We start from the raw sequence: 19,051 nt of genomic DNA on the forward strand, positions 1-19,051 counted from the left end.
AAATCATTTTAATTTAAATACTAGAATTATGCATGGTTTATACGTAGTCTAAGTTACGGGTTCTACAGCTTTCATCATCAAAATGAAAAATAAAAATTGAAGAAGAAATTTGTGAAAGAATTTTGGCCACTTCATGTATAGAGGAGAGAAGGAAGAGTTTTATTGATGCATGAAAATGTAAAAAGTACTTTTCAAAGGCATGCTTGCCTTTAACTCAAAAGTTGGCTTCCAATCTTTCACCTCCCCATGTATGCAATTTGGGTTTGTAACATTTACAAAGCTCATGGACTCGTTTTTAATATCTCAAAAACATTTGAGATAAATAAAATCTTACATGAATTTATTCAAGCCCACTAGTTGAATTATGATTTACATTTGAGCTCTAGAAGACCCAATGTTATTTAATTTATTCAGAAATTGAATTAATTTAATTATTTGGACTCTACTAGGTCCGCTAGTGTTTAATTTTTTCAACACTTGATTAATTTAATTTAATTAAGTCCATAACAATGTTTATGAAAATCCCAATTTTTTCAAATACATTATTTATTTGGCCAATTTTTAACTTAGGAATACTTCTACAAATTAAAAGTTAAATTCCCCATAATCCTCTTATGGAATTCATACTTTAATTTTTCTTTGCGCTTATAAACTCTTTTATAAGCAGTTCAACACATTGAACTTTTTTTTTACTTCTCAACGGGATTTAGAAAGCTAGTACTTGTGTGGCAATCAATGGTTCATTGATACGACTAGCAGTGGGTTCACATCACAATGTGATTCAGTACTAAACATGTCTTTATATGAGCATACCCCAGTTGCTCCATTCTTAACTATCAACTCCTTGATAATATGAACGTCAGAACTCAAGTCTGATAGTACCTAACCAATCATGTTAAAGGCCTAGCAGCATCGCTTACGTGATTCCCTAGGCATCAAATGATAGTGCCTGCAAGAACCATTTTATTATGGTTAGCGTACAGTACGGTCCCTTCATCTAATATATCCCGACCGATTCAACATCTATTGGTATATCGAGAGCTGTCAAAGAATCGATACTATGTGTCATGTCGTAGTTTCATCGATGGTGTAATCTAAGAAACCTTTTTCTTAATTACCACCAACACTCTGATCAGATATTTCAAATTACATATACATGAGATCACATAGGATATCCATACCCGAAGGTAAGCGATGAATCCCCGACTACAATGCATTGACTCCTATATGTTTTTTGACAAAACACCCAACCTTGCCACCTGATTACCCCATATGAGTAGGTAAACAAGTCAAAGTGCAATGCTAGCATATAGAGTATCAAATTGTCCCGAATCATAAGGACTAATGGTGTACAATCATAAACTAGAACATTTTCACTCGATAAGTGAGAACCACTTGGAAAGTGCTTTATGGAGGGTTGTTCAGTGCACTCTACAAGGATCACCTATCTGCATGCTCGGACATCACAATGTCCCCTACAAATGAAACATGGTACTCACATCGCTGATACTAGTCTCAAACTCAAGCGGCCTTTATCTTTCTTAATGGTGGCTGAATCGACTAGGAACTGTTTAGAATATATAGTATTCGAAATATGAGTTTCATGATACTCATCATACGAGCATCTCATATTCTTTCTACTATTTGTATAATAAAGAACTTTATCTATGCATCTAGCATGTGCATACAGATAAAGATGTGCCAAAGAAATAATTTCAAATATTATTAAAATAAAGATTTTTTATACATAGAGTTTAAACATGAACCCTCGGCCAAGACTTGGCTCGACGGGCACCTACTCTAACAAATGATGCATTACATAGGCTCGAAAGGCTCAAACGGTCCAAAGATTGCCTAAATCGTCCCTAGGTCACAATCATTCGTATTTCTCTTCGGGGGCTCTCTTCGGGGGCTAATCTGACAAGTTCTAGGTTGTTTCAAATTTTTTTCTTTTTTGAATGAGTTCTTCTCTCACCAATTCACAATCAACGTGTAAGTCTGATCATTGTGCATATATGATGTCTCAAAGTGTAAAAACAAGGTTAGTTCATGTATTAATCTCTTTATCACAACTACAACTCATTTCATTCAATTCTAGGCATGAAACAATTTTCAGAATGATAAAAAAATCTAGCAAACTGAACGATTTATCATGTAAACACAAGTGTAGTGCCTCAAAAGAGTAATCAAATCTCAATTAAAAGTGTTATTAAGTGTTGTGATGTGAAACAAACAGCCCACCCCCACACTTTTAGCAATTGCATTGTCCTCTGTGTAATTCCAAGAGAAGATAAAACAAATAAAAACATGAATAGCAAAAAATTCCCCGACGATATCGATTATTATGCTTCATTTGTCCATCAGTGTAAAGATCTCCCCGAATCCTGTTGACGCACTTCAATATTTTCCCTACACGCACAGTAAATCTCTAGAAATTAATCCAAGGAAATTAAAAAGAAAAATATAAAATTAAATAAATTAAATACTAAAATTGAAAAAATAATGATGGGTTGCCTCCTAGCAAGCGCTAAATTTATAGTTTATAGCCCGAATGTACCTCCCTTTTCAATTAGGATCTTGCAAATACATGGTGGTTTGTTCATTCATCACAGTGCTACCATAATAAATTTTAAGTCTATGCCCATTTACTTGAAACTTCTCAGTTGCTTCGCTGGTGATTTCCACAGTCCCGTAGGGGAAAATTTGAGTAATGGTATAAGGTCCTGACCAACGTGAACGCAACTTACCTGGAATCAACTTCAATCGAGAATTTTAAAATAATACACGTTGTCCCACCTCGATTTCTCGATTCACGATATTTTGATCATGCCATCGTTTAGTTTTCTCCTTGTAGTGCTTGGCTTTTCATAAGCGTCTAGCCTAAACTCATCCATTTCATTCAATTGCAGCAACCGCTCTTCACCTGTGGCTTTGATATCAAAATTTAGACATTTAGTAGCCCAATAAGCCTTATGTTCAAGTTCAACTGGTAGATGACACGACTTTCCATACACTAGTCGAAATGGAGACACTTCAATAGGGGTTTTAAAAGCAGTGCGGTAAGCCCAAAGTGCATCATAGAGCTTATTAGACCATTCTTTCCTTGAAGTACCGACAGTCTTCACCAGAATGCGTTTACTTTCTCTATTTGATATCTCGACTTGACCACTATTTTGAGGGTGATAAGGTGTCGCCACCTTGTGTCTGACCCCATACTTGGCCAAAAGACCGTCAAACTGACGGTTACAAAAGTGAGTACCCTCATCACTAATTATGACTCTAGGTGTGCCAAAATGCGAAAATATAATTTTCTTGAGAAATTTAATGACAACCCTAGAGTCATTATTTTTGCAAGTCATTTCCACCACCCATTTTGACACATAATTGACAGCTACAACAATTTATCTGTTCCCAAACGAAACTGGAAACGGACCCATAAAATCTATTCCCCACAGATCGAAAATCTAACAAACCAAAATATTAGTAAGAGGCATCTCGTGTCGCCTAGAAATGTTACCAGTACGCTGACACTCATCACATTTTGTAACATATTAATAAGCATCCTTAAATAAGGTGGCCAATAGAAGCAAGATTGAAGGACCTTTGATGCAGTTCTAGTGGCACCAAATGGCCTCCTGTTGGACCCGTATGACAATGAAATAAAATTTTACTTACCTTTTCCATGGGAACACATCTACGAATTATACCATCTGCGCATATTCTAAACAAGTAAGGATCTTCCCATAAATCATATTTCAAGTTCGAAAGTTTCTTCTTTTGCTGATAAGTAAAATGGGAAGGTAGGAACTTACTTGAAAGATAATTTACAAAATCAGCTTACCATGTTAAATTTTTGACCAAAGAGTTGTTTATCAGGAAATTAGTCGCAAATATTGCCACTGTTTTGAATTGGATTCTCCAAGCATGAAAGATGTCTACTACTTGGTTTTTTGTCCCTTTCCTATCAACAATTTCCATGTCAAATTCCTGCAGCAAAAGAATCCAGTGAATTAGCCTTCGCTTTGCATCCTTCTTATTCATTAAGTACTTCAGGGCCGAATGGTCAGTGTGCACAATCACTTTGCTTCCTATCAAGTATGATCTGAATTTTTCTAGGGCAAACACCACAACAAGTAAGTCTTTCTATGTAGTGGCATAATTCTGTTGGGCAGCTAATAGTGTCAAGCTAGCATAGTGGATGACATGAATGCTTTTTGTCTCTCTTTTGTCCTAAGACTGCTCCTAGAGTTGTGTCACTCGCATTGCACATCACCTCGAAAGGTGATCCCCAGTCAGGTGATATGATCAGTGGCGCAGTGATCAAATTTTTCTTTAGAGTCTCGAATGCCTAATAGTCAACAGAAAAATCGAAATGCACATCTTTTACCAGCAAATTAGTCAGTTGCTTGGCATTGCTAGAGAAGTCCTTAATGAAACGTCTATATAATCCAGCATGTCCTTTAACATTGGTTGGGTGGGATTTTTCATTGACTTCAATTTCGGCCTTATCTACCTCAATCCCATGTTCAGAAATTTTATGGCCCAACACAATTCCCTCTCTCACCATAAAATGACATTTCTCCCAGTTCAAGACTAAATTTGACTCTTCACATCTTTCTAAAACCTTAGACAAATTAATCGAGCAAGCATCAAATGAAGAGCCAAAAATTGAAAAATCATCCATGAATATCTCAATAAACTCCTCAATCATGTCATGGAAAATTGATATCATACAGTGTTGGAAACTAGTTGGTGCATTGCAAAGACCGAATGACATTCATTTATATGCAAAGGTCCCATAAGGACATGTAAACGTAGTTTTCTCTTGATCTTCGGGAGCAATGGGAATTTGCATATAACCTGAATAGCCATCCAAGAAACAATAAAAAGGATGTCTAGCTAACCTTTCTAATATTTGATCGATAAAGGGAATGAGAAAATGATCTTTAAGGGTGGCATGTTAAGTTTTCTATAGTCAATGCATACACGCCATCCCATAACAGTAATCCCACCCTTCTTCGGAACAACTTGTACAGGACTTACCCATTTACTATAAAAATCGGGTAAATTTACCTGCATCTAGAAGCTTAATCACCTCCTTCTTGACCACTTCTTGCTTGGCAGGAATGATACGCCTTTGGGGCTGAGTTGATGTTTTGTGATCGGCCTCCATCAGAATACTGTGCATGCACATCGAAGTACTGACCCCGTTTATGTATGATATTCTCCAACCTATGGCCTTTGTTGGGTGCAATAATTGTCCTTGCTTGGTAGAGCGATCGAACCGTGGTGCTTGAGCTGCTCTGCGGTTTAAAAGATTTGAGTTGCACCATTGCCACCAGCTATAGCTTTTGCTAAAGCGGAAAGCGCTCGGTCCTACAATTGGTATCAGAGCCAAGGTCACGGGTTCAATTACCATTGATTTCAAGGAGTTCAATTATTTGGAGGGAGATTGTTGGGTGTAATAATTGTCCTTGCTTGGTAGAGCGATCGAACAGTGGTGCCTCTGCGGTTTAAAAGATTTGAGTTGCACCATTACCACCAGCTATAGCTTTTGGTAAAGCGGCAAGCGCTCGGTCCTACAGTCTTGATATTATCTCTCAACACTCGTGTCTGCTTTTATTCCTCGCCCCCTATCAAAGTAGATGAAATAATTACAGGCAATTTGTCATTGTCAAGCAAAAATAAATACTTTAAATGCGAAGGGAGAAGTTTCATTTCAAGGACTAGGGTTTCTTCAATAGATGGCTTCAGTGTTCTTGGGACATGCACAAGCTATCCAATCCTAGAATTTACCGTCCTCGAAAGTGGTTTGCTTGCTTCCAAATTGTGCATGTATTCCTCAATCTCTTCATTCTCCAACTCTCTTGGACATTAATGAGTCAAAAAACTCTCCAAAGGGTCCTCACAAATTAATTCTTGCATATCACACTCAACAAACTCATCAACAGCATCAATTCTAGAACAATTTGAAACATCATTGGGATATTTGATAGATTGGAAAACATTAAACACCACACTCTCATCATTCAATCTCAACACCAACTCACCTTTTTGCACATCTATCAGAGCTTTTCCAGTGGCTAAAATGGTGTACCTAAAATAAGAGCAATCTCACGATCCTCTTCCATATCCAGCACAACAAAGTCTACTGGGAAAATAAACTTGTCGACCTTCACTAAAACATCCTCTACCACTCCTCTAGGGTACTTAATAGAACTATCAGCTAATTATAGGGAAATTGTAGTTGGTTTAACTTCACCAATTCTTTGCTTCTCAAAGTATGAATAAGGCATTAAGTTTATGCTTGTACCAAGATCACACAAGGCCTTGCTAAAGAACGAAATTCCAATGGTACAATGAATAAAGAAGCTACCTGGATCCTTAAGCTTCAGAGGTAATTTATTTTGTAAAATTGCATAACATTCATTTGAAAACTTAGCCATCTCAAATTCTACTAGTTTCCTCTTGTTTGATAAAACCTCTTTAAAAAATTTTGCATAAGAGGGCATTTGAGCTAAAGTTTCTGCAAATGAGATATTTATATATAGCTTCTTAAATATCTCAATAAATTTTGAAAATTGATTGTCCAGTTGCAGCTGCTTTTCTCTTTGGGGAAATGGCAGAAAATTGATGTCAATATCATTATTAACCTTAGAGTTTAGAGACTTACCTTTCTCTCTTGCATTCTCGCCCCTCTTCTTAGATGACACTTTCTCTTTGTCAGCTCCTTCAACATCAATATCCTCTTTCTTCAATTGCGTAGCCACTATGATGGCATTGACACCCTTGGGATTTTTTTCTTTGTCGCTAGGTAATGAGCCTGGATCTCGTGTAACAAACTGGTTCGCCAACTGCCCCAATTGTGTTTCCACCCTTTGCATCATAGCATCATGGTTTTGCCATCTCATCTCATTTCCAGCTATGTACTTTTCAAGAATATCTTCAAGATTTGACTTGCTCTTAGATTGTATGAAACCTGGTGGCATAGAAGGTCCAGTATTTTTTGAAGGTTTAACTGGTAGTTGAGTAGACTTTTGCTGTGCAGGATGTTGGGATGATTGAAGTAGTGTGGTTCAATATGATTTTCCGTTGGCTTCCAACAAAAGTTTGGATGACTTCTCCAACCTGGATTATATGAGAAACTAAATGGATTGTATTGTTGTGACACTTGGTTCCCCGCATAATTTACCGAGTCCCCCTCAAAAACAGATGGAGGTGTGGCCTGCATAAATTATGTGCCACTTGTTGATTCCCCCCGCTATCTCAGCGCTTCCTTAGACTTGATTCACTTGTTTGAGTGCTAATGTTTGATTAGCTTGCAAATGAGCCATGTGGTGTGTTAATCCATCAAGTTTTGTTGTGATCGCTATTATAGCATCCATATCAAGAAATCCGACTTTTTTCTCGCTTTTGTTGTCTTGCCAACCCACATTTCTTTCAGCTATATTTGATATGATTTCAAGTGCTGCTACTGGTGTCTTTCTGTATAGGCTTCCATTGGAAGCTGCATCAAGCATAGATCGCACTGATTGATCCACACCGTAGTAGAAAGTCTCAACATGTTGTCCTGTTGAGAACCCATGTCTGGGACACATTCTCAACATCTTTTTGAATATCGCCTATGCTGAATTCACTGATTCCCCATCCTTCTGCCTAAAAGATGTGATATCATTTCACAGTTGTGTAATCTTAGTTGGTGGGAAATACCTGTTCAGAAAGACCTCAACCAAACCATCCCATGTGGTGATAGAATCCAGTGGTAAATAACGGAGCCACTTCATCGCCTCTCCTTGCAGTGAAAACAGAAATAGCCTCAATCGAATAGCATCATTGCTTACACCATTGAATTTGATGATATCGCAAATTGACAAAAATTGTTCCAGACGTGCGTTCGGATCCTCAGATGGTAATCTCCCAAATTCGACGTGAAGTTGAATCATTTAGATGATAGATGGCTTAAGCTCAAATGTATTTGCTTGAATCGGTGGGCGAATAATGCTGGACCCATAACCTCCAACCATTGGTCGATAAAGCTCCATCAGAGTACGGTTATCCTCTTCTCCAGCCATATCTTTAGAATTCTCTGCAAAATTTTGCTTACAATCTATATCAAATTCCTCTTCATATTCAATCTCCAAATCAATTGGCACGAGGTTTTTAATATCTCGAGCAAAGTTCATATAACATTAGCTGAACTCCTGAAATCAAAACAAAGTGTCCAATTAAACCACTTAGATGAAAGAAAAAATCAAACCTTAAAGTAAATAAAAATAAAAATGGCATAAATAAAAACCTAGTCTCAAACAAATAATCAATCCTAATATTGAACAAACAGTCCCTGGCAACGGCGCCAAAAACTTGACCGAAGATTTCGATTAAGAAAGCTAGCAAGTGCATTAGGTCAAGTTATAATATAGTTGGATAGAGTTCAAGTCGTTCCCACAAAGACCATTGTCAAATTACCAGTTAGGATAAAAATTATTTAATTTAATATAGGCTAAATAGAAGAAGTGATTTTTGTTAATAGTCAAAATAAATTAAATTATTCTAAAGAAAATATCAAGATTCAATTAAATAACATATTAAGTTTATGAGAAATTCAAATTCAAATAAATGACCGGGAACACACAACGGTACCAAACATAAATTATTGACACATATTGGATTTGATCTAATAATAATTATTTTAAAATCAGGATGAAATTCCCTATCTTAATTATTAATCTATTTCTAGAATTAATAATCCTATGTTTATTTAATAGTCCAAATATTTCTAATTGAATTTAATTAAATAAAAACGCATTCAATAACTATGAAATTCCAGATTTTTGCCTAAAATCACACTGAAACCGAATACTATTTCATGTCGGTTTAACCATGTGTTGATCAATATTTTTGAAGCTATTTTCAATCTAGTCTCTTTCGAGTCAAAATCAAACAACAAACATGCAATTAATTGGCCAGATTAAATGCAAGAGATCTACGCAAATATGAATCAATAATATAAAATAAATAAAAAAATCTGATCGATCCAATATGCAAACAACAATCACAAGTTTGGTCCTATCGTGGTCACAATCATAAGGCGACTACTCCATAAAATCAAAATTAGATAACAATCTAATGTTTGAATTCATGAAATAAAATAAATAAAAAATAAAAAATCTCAGCGATGGTTCGTGAATCTTCTCGCCCAATCCATCTTCTCTCTTTGTTCTTCCCGTCTTGATGATCCCCAAAGTCTCTTTTTTCCTTTGGTGTATATGGGAAAGAGATGATAGTGAATAACCTTCTTCCAAATAAAATCTGCTCCTTCTTTGATAGTATCTGTAATGCCCCGAATATTTAAAGGTCCACGCGAACCACATGCATAAAAATTATTAAATTTTTTGTGTATTTCAATTAATTGTTTTAATTACATTAATTAATTATGTTGTGCATATTGACATGTTTAAAATATATTTTGCTACCTGGTTGCATTAAAATGTATTTTTAATGGTTATTCGAGTTGCGATCGAGGAACGAAGACCGAGGGTTGAATAATAGAAAATGTTTTTATTAAATAACTGTTTTTAATTATTTAAAATATGATTGATGTTTTTTATTTTTTGAAAATAAGGGGTTTTGAGGTGATTTTATACGCAGGGACGTAATTTTTATCGATGTTGGATTTTCAACAAAAAAATACGAACGTGTTGGCAACCCGGCTAATAAATTCACAAAATTTCTTAAACAAAATAATTTTTATATTTTAATTAAACACTAATGGGCTAAATGGGCCTAATTAACATGGTTAATGGGCCTAAGATAGCAATTAGAGTTTGATTAGGATTTTAAGCATTATTTAAAACAAAACCCACCTCATATTCCCTACCTATTATACGCCCCACTTTCCCCCAACAATCAAACACCTCTCTTCCTAAATAACTCATGGCACACACTTCCAATTGAGAGAAAAACATCAAGTTCTTCTTAGTTCTTCAAGCCAAGATCCTCTTCGCCGTCGTTCTTCAATCATCAACGTAAAATCGTGCGTTTAAGACGCAAAGACACGTCATATTCTTCCTTTACTCATCATCACACCATATTATGTAATTGTTTATGAATTTGCATGAAAACAAGTCATACAACCTTTTATTTTCGTAACCATGTATATATATTCTAAATTCTTGCTTTTTGGTTCCAAAAATATGTTTTTATGTGTTAGAAGGAGCTGCCATGATTAGGACATGATTAAGGATGGTTTTACATGAAATATAGAGTCCTAGAACATAACCAAAAACGTTGAAAATCAGGAAAAACGAAGCTGGAACCATAATTCTGTCAACGAGTATGTAAGGCACGGTTTTGGGGACTTGGGTGTTTGGCTTGTGTTCAGTTGGACCAGGGCTGGGCTGGAGTCACGTGAGGGGTCAAGGGAAGAGTCCTAGCCACGCTATGACTCGAGGCAAGAGGCTGGCGCAGATTGCAGCTGATAGTACAGGGTTGGTTGGCTCTGCCAGGGGCTTTGGGATGGGCTAGGTTAGGTCCTTAGGGTCCATAGGAGGTTTGGGTCGAGTTTGGATCATGATGGTTCGAGCTTGGCTCGAGGAAAAACGAAAAACGGCTCAAGGGTAGTCTAGGTGGGTTTTGGGTTGATTCTGCATCTTAGATGTAGCTTTGGTTTTAGAGCATAGGGTCAGGTCCAACAAGGTTCTAATGGTCCAAGAGGGTTCCTAGATGGGTTGGCTCGGGTTTGGCAAGAGGTGGCTCGGGCGTGGCTCGAGTAACTTGGGAGATGGTTCGGTGGGTTTGAATATTGTCAAAAACAAAAATTAAAAGACTAAAATTAGAACCATGGGTCCACGGGTGCGGTTAATGGCTCACAAGGGTAGAATAAATAATAACAATGTTATGTTTAAAACTTTGGATCAAACTAATGAGTTTTGGATTTATCCGAGATTTAATAGCCGCACGAAACGTATATTAAAGAATTAATTGAAACGCCTAGATTTAAGCTTAGTAAAATTATGGAAAATAATATTTAAGCTCAAATAATTATTAAAAGTCTAAGTTTTAATTTGAGAATTTTATATTAAGGTTTAGTTTAATTCAGGATTAAAACACATTAATACGTTACATTTAAAGATTAATTTAAAAGTCCTCGATTTAACTTAAATAAAAACATGAGAAAATTATGTAAGATTAAATAATTATTTGAGACATGTTAGAGTCAATGAAATTAAGAAAATGTCAAAAACGTGAAATTTTACGTCTAGGAGTAAAACGGTAATTTTACGCCCGAAAATTATTAAATGTCATGACAGTACTCTGACTGCTGTTTTATATGCTAATATGATTATTTTCAATGATTATGGATGTTTATGAATTTTTATATGTTAAAATATGTATTTTAATTGTCTATGGATTTAATATGTTAAAAATGTTTATTTTAAAAATGTTTATGGATCGTTGTATGTTCAAACGTATTTTAAAACGCCTATGTCTCTTTATATGTTAAAATGTCAATTTTAAATGTTTATAGATTTTTATGATGTTAATATGTTTATTTTTAATGTTTATGGATTTTTAATATGTTAAAATGTTATTTTAAATATTTATGATTTAATATGTCAAAACGTTTATTTTAAATGTTTATGATGTTAAAATGTTCATTCTAAATGTTTCAGAAATTTTTATATGTTAAAACATTTACTTTAAATGTTTGCGGATTTTTATGATTTAATATTGACATTTAGATGATATGTTGCATGCTTGTTTTAAAAGAAAAACGTTATATGCATTTTTAATTTTTATTAAGTGATGAGAATACGAAACGTTGAAGGAAATAAAATATTTGTGACTAAATATGTTAGAGATATCGTGAGGGTGAAGGTCACAGTGGGAGCCCGACGATCGTATTTCCATTGATACGAATATGAATACGTTAATATGTTAATACGTTGGCCAAGACCCAGTTGACTGGTGAAGTGTGGCTGGTGTCCCCGCCGCCCAGTACTGTAGTTTTTATAGATGGATCCATCGCCTAATACGAATACGTATACGAGTCACAATTAACGATCTGAATTCAACGAAAGGAATATGAATATGAATATGTTGATATGAATATGGATATGAATATGAATACATGGATATGAATATGGATAGGAATATGAACATGTTTACGATGATAAGAAAATGTTTATGAATATGTTTATGTTGATATGAAAATGTTTACGAAAATTTTATTGTTTAAAGTTGATTCATCATCATGAAAATGTTTTCATTTAAAGTTTATGCATCATGAAAATGTTTACAAAAATTTTATGTTTAAAGTTTATGCATCTCCATGAAAATGATATTTTAAGTACAAGTATTTTTACGGTGCATGTGTTCTGTATATTTAGTACTCGTTATCAAGAATATGATGTGTTGAGTCTTTAGACTTACTAGGTGTGATTTATGCAGGTGATTACGATAATAATGTTATTGGAGGTCTTGATGGTTGACTTTGCTGGATTGAAGGTACACATAACCCGAGGACCGACGCTAGTTTTCCGCACTAGTTTATGTTTTATGATTTTAAGTGATGTTAAGAATATTTTTACTACGATTTATTATAAGTGGTTTTTGAGAGAATATAGTATGAGCTATACTTTTCAAATGTTATTTTTATTTTTAGTAAAACGTTGGATAATTTTATGATAAACTATTTCCTTTGGTTTTCAAATTATAGTTGGTTGATTTATTTTAAAATGATGTCAAAAATATTTTATGGTTCGACCGAATGCTAAGTGAGGTTTGAAAAAAAAAATTCTAGTATTTTTTAAGAAAACGAATAGCAGACGTTTCAAGTTGGTATCAGAGCAATGGTTTTGTAAAGGTTTATGCCACCATCAGTGACGGGAAGCTCAGTCGTCAAGCCTCAAATTGTAAGTTTAAATGCTTTATATGATTTTACCTACATAATTAAATGAATTATATGTTTACGTCACATGTTTAAATAGCATTATGAGGATATATGTTTTATATGCTTTAGAATTTTTATACGTGGTACAATATGAAATAAGAAATTATATGATTTCAACGTATGTTGGCTTTGTGGTGGAATTGGACTATGTTGATTTTTGGGTTGTAGTATTGACATTCTATTTTGGGCCATAAGTTAATCATGGAGATTATGAATGCTTTTGGAACACGTAGATTTTTGTAAGAAAATACTGATGACTCATGGTTACTAGTTGAGTTAATATTGGGAATTAGACGTAAGGAATAATGATTCGAAGACTGCGATTAGTTTTGGGAGTATAAAAATGAATAAATTGGAATTTTAAGTTTGATGAAAGGTAAGATTGATTATAGGAAATTGATTTTGAGTAAAGTTTAAATTTATTGAAATTTATGTTATGGGAAACCCGTAGAAGGAATTAAGAATACCAATAACTTATGGGTTAATCGTAGGATTTTCGAAATTAAGAATCAATTGGATAATTTTTGAGGAAATTAAGAATTAATTTCTCAATCGTTAAGCAAATTGGGGACTAATTTAGCAATAAACGATAATTGAATGGGTTAAATGATAAGAATTTTCGATGATTTAGACTTTTAAGAATATTTGGAACATTGGATATCTTGGTTATAATGTTATAAGGAATGATCAAGGGTTTTTAAAGATGAATCGATATTAGGCTTAAAAATCTAAGAATTAGCGGATGCGTTAGGGATTTTAAGGCTGAAATATAATAAGTTGATGAATATTTTGGTATAAAATAAGGAAAATGATATACGATAAGTATGGACATTAATCTTTTAATATTGAGAATTATAAGAAAAATTGAAATTCGAGTTTATAATAATAACAACAGTAAGTCATTATGGGTCTTTTTAAGTTACGAATTGCAAAATAATGATTTAGAAGGGAAATTTAATTGAGATCAAGGAGACGTAAGAACATTCTAAAACTTAAATTTTATCATAGTAGCGCAGTAGAAGCGTGAATTTTTCGGGATACTAGAACTAAGTCTAAACTTTTGATTATCGAGGATAAGAGAATTTCGGGGACAAAATTCAATTTAAGAGGGGAAGATTGTAAAGCACCGAAAATTTAAAGGTCCACGCGAACCACATGTGTACAAGTTATTAAATTCCTTGTGTATTTCAATTAATTGTTTTAATTGCATTAATTAATTATGTTGTGCATATTGACATGTTTAAAATATATTTTTCTACATGGTAGCATTAAAATGTATTTTTAAAGGTTATTCGAGTTGTGATCGAGGAACGGAGACCGGGGGTTGAATAATAGAAAATATTTTTATTAAATAATTGTTTTTAATTATTTAAAATATGATAGATGCTTTTTATTATTTTTGAAAATAAAGGGTTTTGAGGTGATTTTATACGTCGGGACGTAATTTTTATCGATGTTGGATTTTCAACAAAAAAATACGAACGTGATGGCAACCCGGCTAATAAATTCACAAAATTTATTAAACAAAATAATTTTTATATTTTAATTACACATTAATGGGCTAAATGAGCCTAATTAACATGGTTAATAGGCCTAAGCTAGCAATTAGAGTTTGATTAGGATTTTAAGCATTATTTAAAACAAAACCCACCCCAGATTCCCTACCTATTACATGCCCCACTTTCCCCCAACAATCAAACACATCTCTTTCTAAATAACTCACGGCACACACTTCCAATTGAGAGAAAAGCATCAAGTTCTTCTTAGTTCTTCAAGCCAAGGTCCTCCTCGCCGTCGTTCTTCAATCGTCAACGTAAAATCGTGCGTTTAAAAAGCAAAGACATGCCATATTCTCCATTTACTCATCATCACACCAGATTATGTAATTGTTTATGAATTTGCATGAAAACAAGTCATACAACCTTTTATTTTCGTAACCATGCATATATGTGTTCTAAATTCTTGCTTTTTGGTTCCAAAAATATGTTTTTATGTGTTAGAAGAAGTTGCCATGATTAGGACATGATTAAGGATGGTTTTACATGAAATATAGAGTCCTAGAACACAACCAAAAATGTTGAAAATCAGGAAAAACGAAGCTGGAACCATAATTCTGTCAAGGAGTATGTAAGGCACGGTTTTGGGGACTTGGGTGTTTGGTTTGTGTTCGGTTTGACCAGGGCTGGGCTGGAGTCACGTGAGGGGTCAAAGGAAGAGTCCTAGCCACTCTATGACTCGAGACAAGAAGTTGGGGAGGAGTCCTAGCAAGCTAGGACTCCACCCGAGAGGGTATCAAGGGATGCGCAGATTGCAGCTGCTGGTACAGGGTTCGTTGGCTTGGCCAGGGGCTTTGGGCTGGTCTAGGTTAGGTCCTTAGGGTACAGTAGGGTCCATAGGGGGTCTGGGTCAAGGTTGGATCATGATGGTTCGAGCTTGGCTCGAGGAAAAACGAAAAACGGCTCAAGGGTAGTCTAGGTGGGTTTTGGGTTGTTTCTGCAGCTTAGATGTAGCTTTGGTTTTGGAGCTTAGGGTCAGGTCCAATGGGTTCTAATGGTCCAAGAGGGTTCCTAGATGGGTTGGCTCGGGTTTGGCTCGAGGTGGCTCGGGCGTGGCTCGAATAATTTGGGAGAAGGTTCGGTGGGTTTGAATATGTGTCAAAAACGAAAATTAAAAGGCTAAAATTAAACCATGGATTCACGGGTGCGGTTCATGGCTCACAAGGGTAGAATAAATAATAAAAATGTTAATTTTAAAATTTGGGATCAAACTAATAGTTTTGGATTTATTCGGGATTTAATCGCCGCACGAAACGTTAATTAAATAATTAATTGAAACGTCTAGATTTTAAGCTTAATAAAATTATGAAAAATAATATTTAAGCTCAAATAATTATTAAAAGTCTAAGTTATTTAGGAATTTTATATTAAAGTTTGGTTTATTTCGAGATTAAAACACATTAATATGTTATATTTAAAATATAATTTAAAAATCTTCGATTTAAGTTAAATAAAAAAATGAGAAAATTTATGTAAGCTTAAATAATTATTTGGGACATTTTAGAGTCAATGAAATAATATGTAGCTAGCCGCAACTTTTATCGGCTTTCTTCTCCCTTTTTTTTAAAAAATAAACTTTCGTGAGTACACGAAAAGGATCATAATTTTGATGGTTCAACTCATCCAAGCACGTCCCAGTTTTAGCCTAAACTCAAGAAATTGCATGATTTAAGCTCGATCCAACTCCAACGAGAAAGCATCTTAAGTTTGAGTTTGGTATAATTGCTCTAAAATCATATAAAATACTTATTTGAAGCTTCAACCAAATGAAAAAAAAATGATTTTGACTAGAGGTAGACTAAATCATCTTAAATACATTATAAACCAGTCTAGAGTTGCAAGCTTAAATCAGGCAGTCTCGTGCATAAACTCAGTAAACTACATTATAAACCAGTCTAGAGTTACAAGCTTAAATCAGGCAGTCTCATGCATAAACTCAGTAAACTACACTTAAATAATTGCAACTCTTTATATGTAAAAGTATAGCATGATTATTTCAATAGCAATTATCAGTATAAATGGCAGGTAGAGCCAACTAGACTTGCAACATAAACTACTTTTTCAAAGAAACAACAGCTTCATTAAGAAGGAAAGAGGGATATGGTAAGGACAAAGTTGAGAGAAAAATTAGGAGCTTCCAAGTCTGAGATTCTACACTTAAAACTCATCCTGGGTTCCGAAGCTCATGAGCAGTTGTTTGTCCCATTTCGGGTGTGGGAGCTAGCATCGAAGAAGGATCAATTTCCTGCATTTGTTCCCAAAGGAATGACCCCGCAATGAACATTAGTGATGTTCAAGTCACAATCTGCTCAATCCGACAACCTCAATTCACTGGCAGAATGGGCGAAATGACACTTTTCTCCGTAAGCGCACAATCCATTAGGAAAATTTTCACACATCCTTTTCTTATAATGATTTTGTTGGCCACCTCGACCAAATGAACTCACGGGCTTTTCTGGGCGGCCAGTTGAAGCACCAATACTCCTGATAAGCTGTTGTACCATAGCACCAGCTTCTTTGATCTGATCAAATGTGCCTTCAAGCTCGATGTTTCTCTGATTTGGATCAGTTTCATGGTCCCTTATAGAAAGCTTAACCCCAGTTTGTCGACAAATCTGCTTTGAGTTTGCACCATTCTTCCCAATAATAGGTCCAGCTAAAGAGGAGTCTATGCTAATCTTTGCTGTTGCTGATGCACCAAAGCTTCCTACGGACATGCCATGTGGCAATGATTCACGCCATCGAGATGACCCACCCATTGGTCCCAAACTGCGTGGATCTTCATAACCTGGAGCATGAGACTTTCCAAGCTCCATCTCGCTGTGTGCAAAGTGGCATTTGTCACCAAACCTACATCCTTCGGGAGTGTTAATCCTGTTGCACATCTTTGTTTTGATGGTTGGGGCAGGACCATCAGGGAATTCTACATTTCTTCCAGGAACAGCATTATGGTCACCCATGTTTGCTAGCTGGGTATGTGCATTATAACCAGGAATATAATGCAGGAAATGGCAAGAATCGCCAAAAGCACACCCTGACGTGCTGCATCATGAGAAATAAAGCCAAACAATTAGAAAAAAGATACAGAAAGTTTGCATCACAGCAGCAATCTAAGCTTTATATTATCCCACAAACAGAGTGGGATAATAATTGGAAGAGAAAAGGACACCACAGGAATACATACGCAGCATGGTACTTCTCAATCACATGCTTACCGAAAACATCATTGGTCAACCAGAACACTGAGAAAACATACTTGAACGCATAAAATTTCTCCCTTTAACAGTCTAGGAGGTATAAATAACAGCACAACTTTGAGGGTTAAGGTTCAAGCCTGAATAAATTCGATCTTGTCTGAATTTGCGTAACACAGCATTTGCCAGACTTCATTAATAATTTCAGAATAGAGTGCTTATTTTTTAATGGATTAAGATTAGAACCTGAAAAACTTCGTGCATGGCTTTGATTTGCTTCCTACACCAGTATAGGAGTCCATTTCTGTACGAGAAAATTAATTTCCTTAATTCAGTTCAATATTTCAATGACTTCCAAATTCCATAACCTATTAAAATATCCAGATCCAACACCCCAACATAAATATCATAAATTTTAACATCCAGTATGAGCTAATCAAGAAGAGCCAAACTACTGGATTTTAGTATGTACTGCAAACTCGAAGCTAAAAATAAGCTCAAAAGTACCATCGTACACCAAAATCGAAAATTCTAAATCAATAGAAACATAAAGAAGCAAAGATATCTAAAAGTGAGACGAAGATCAAACTCTAACCTTCCTTGGCCCGCTTAAAACCACCATTCCCGGAAAAGGCGGCGTCTTGTCTTCCTCTTTTCCGTCCAGAATCCATGACCAACCACCGCAAGTTCTGTTACACTGGAACTGCCACCCCAAAACCAAACTTCCTGTTTATATAAAATAATAATGGCTGGCCGTATATCTTCAGCCGAGCGTATCGAAAGGAAAACCGTTTGAAGGCAGACAAAAAATGGAGAACTAGGGGTTTTGGGGGCGAGCAGAGAACGGAGGCAGAATCTTGTAACTCAATTCCAACTTTATTAAATCTGCAATTCTGATATGTTCAGAAATGGGGCCTATACCCATTGGGCTAAATTCATCGGGCTCGGCCTGATTCTATTCTATTTTTTTTTTTAAATATTTGATTTCTTGTTTCAAATTTAATAAACAAATGAATAAGACAATAATTGATTTTTAATATTTTAAAATTTTAAACTTTATTGTCACCCATGATTATTAGATTATTTAAAAATACTGAATTAGAACTAATGAAACATTATAGTTGTTTTCCCAATTATTTTGCAAAAATGTTAGATTTTAGATCATACAAAATTTCCCTACAATAAATAGCATGAAAAGTTATATCGAGATTTTATATTTGTTATCGTCATATGATTTATGAAAGAAAATACATCTAATTTTATGTTTCTAACTCCAAAACGTCATTTAAAAATTCACCCGATTATATTTTTTAAAAATCTCCCAAAATATTTTAAAAGAAACTTTTTAT

General features: G+C 34.9%; 3 protein-coding genes across 3 annotated transcripts; all 3 read right to left on the minus strand.

The window, feature by feature from the left end:
• Positions 1 to 2,810: 2,810 nt before the first annotated feature.
• LOC142525919 (uncharacterized) lies at positions 2,811 to 4,711 on the minus strand. The gene is made up of 4 exons (XM_075630203.1): positions 4,388 to 4,711; positions 3,898 to 3,987; positions 3,676 to 3,780; positions 2,811 to 3,236 (listed from the first exon to the last, which is right to left on the minus strand). Exons 1-4 carry the CDS (start codon positions 4,709 to 4,711, stop codon positions 2,811 to 2,813), a joined length of 945 nt encoding a protein of 314 aa, XP_075486318.1.
• A 1,372-nt stretch (positions 4,712 to 6,083) lies between these two features.
• Positions 6,084 to 7,943, minus strand: LOC142525921 (uncharacterized). Its single transcript, XM_075630204.1, has 5 exons — positions 7,711 to 7,943; positions 7,293 to 7,587; positions 6,674 to 7,040; positions 6,377 to 6,526; positions 6,084 to 6,226 (listed from the first exon to the last, which is right to left on the minus strand). Exons 1-5 carry the CDS (start codon positions 7,941 to 7,943, stop codon positions 6,084 to 6,086), a joined length of 1,188 nt encoding a protein of 395 aa, XP_075486319.1.
• An 8,520-nt stretch (positions 7,944 to 16,463) lies between these two features.
• Positions 16,464 to 18,575, minus strand: LOC142527693 (zinc finger CCCH domain-containing protein 14-like). The gene is made up of 3 exons (XM_075632585.1): positions 18,298 to 18,575; positions 17,949 to 18,006; positions 16,464 to 17,550 (listed from the first exon to the last, which is right to left on the minus strand). The coding sequence occupies exons 1-3, from the start codon at positions 18,371 to 18,373 to the stop codon at positions 16,818 to 16,820; spliced, it is 867 nt and encodes a 288-aa protein (XP_075488700.1). The 5' UTR covers positions 18,374 to 18,575; the 3' UTR covers positions 16,464 to 16,817.
• Positions 18,576 to 19,051: the final 476 nt, after the last annotated feature.

Source organism: Primulina tabacum, chromosome 15, assembly GCF_025594145.1.
Source record: "Primulina tabacum isolate GXHZ01 chromosome 15, ASM2559414v2, whole genome shotgun sequence".
Taxonomy (NCBI): Eukaryota; Viridiplantae; Streptophyta; class Magnoliopsida; order Lamiales; family Gesneriaceae; genus Primulina; species Primulina tabacum.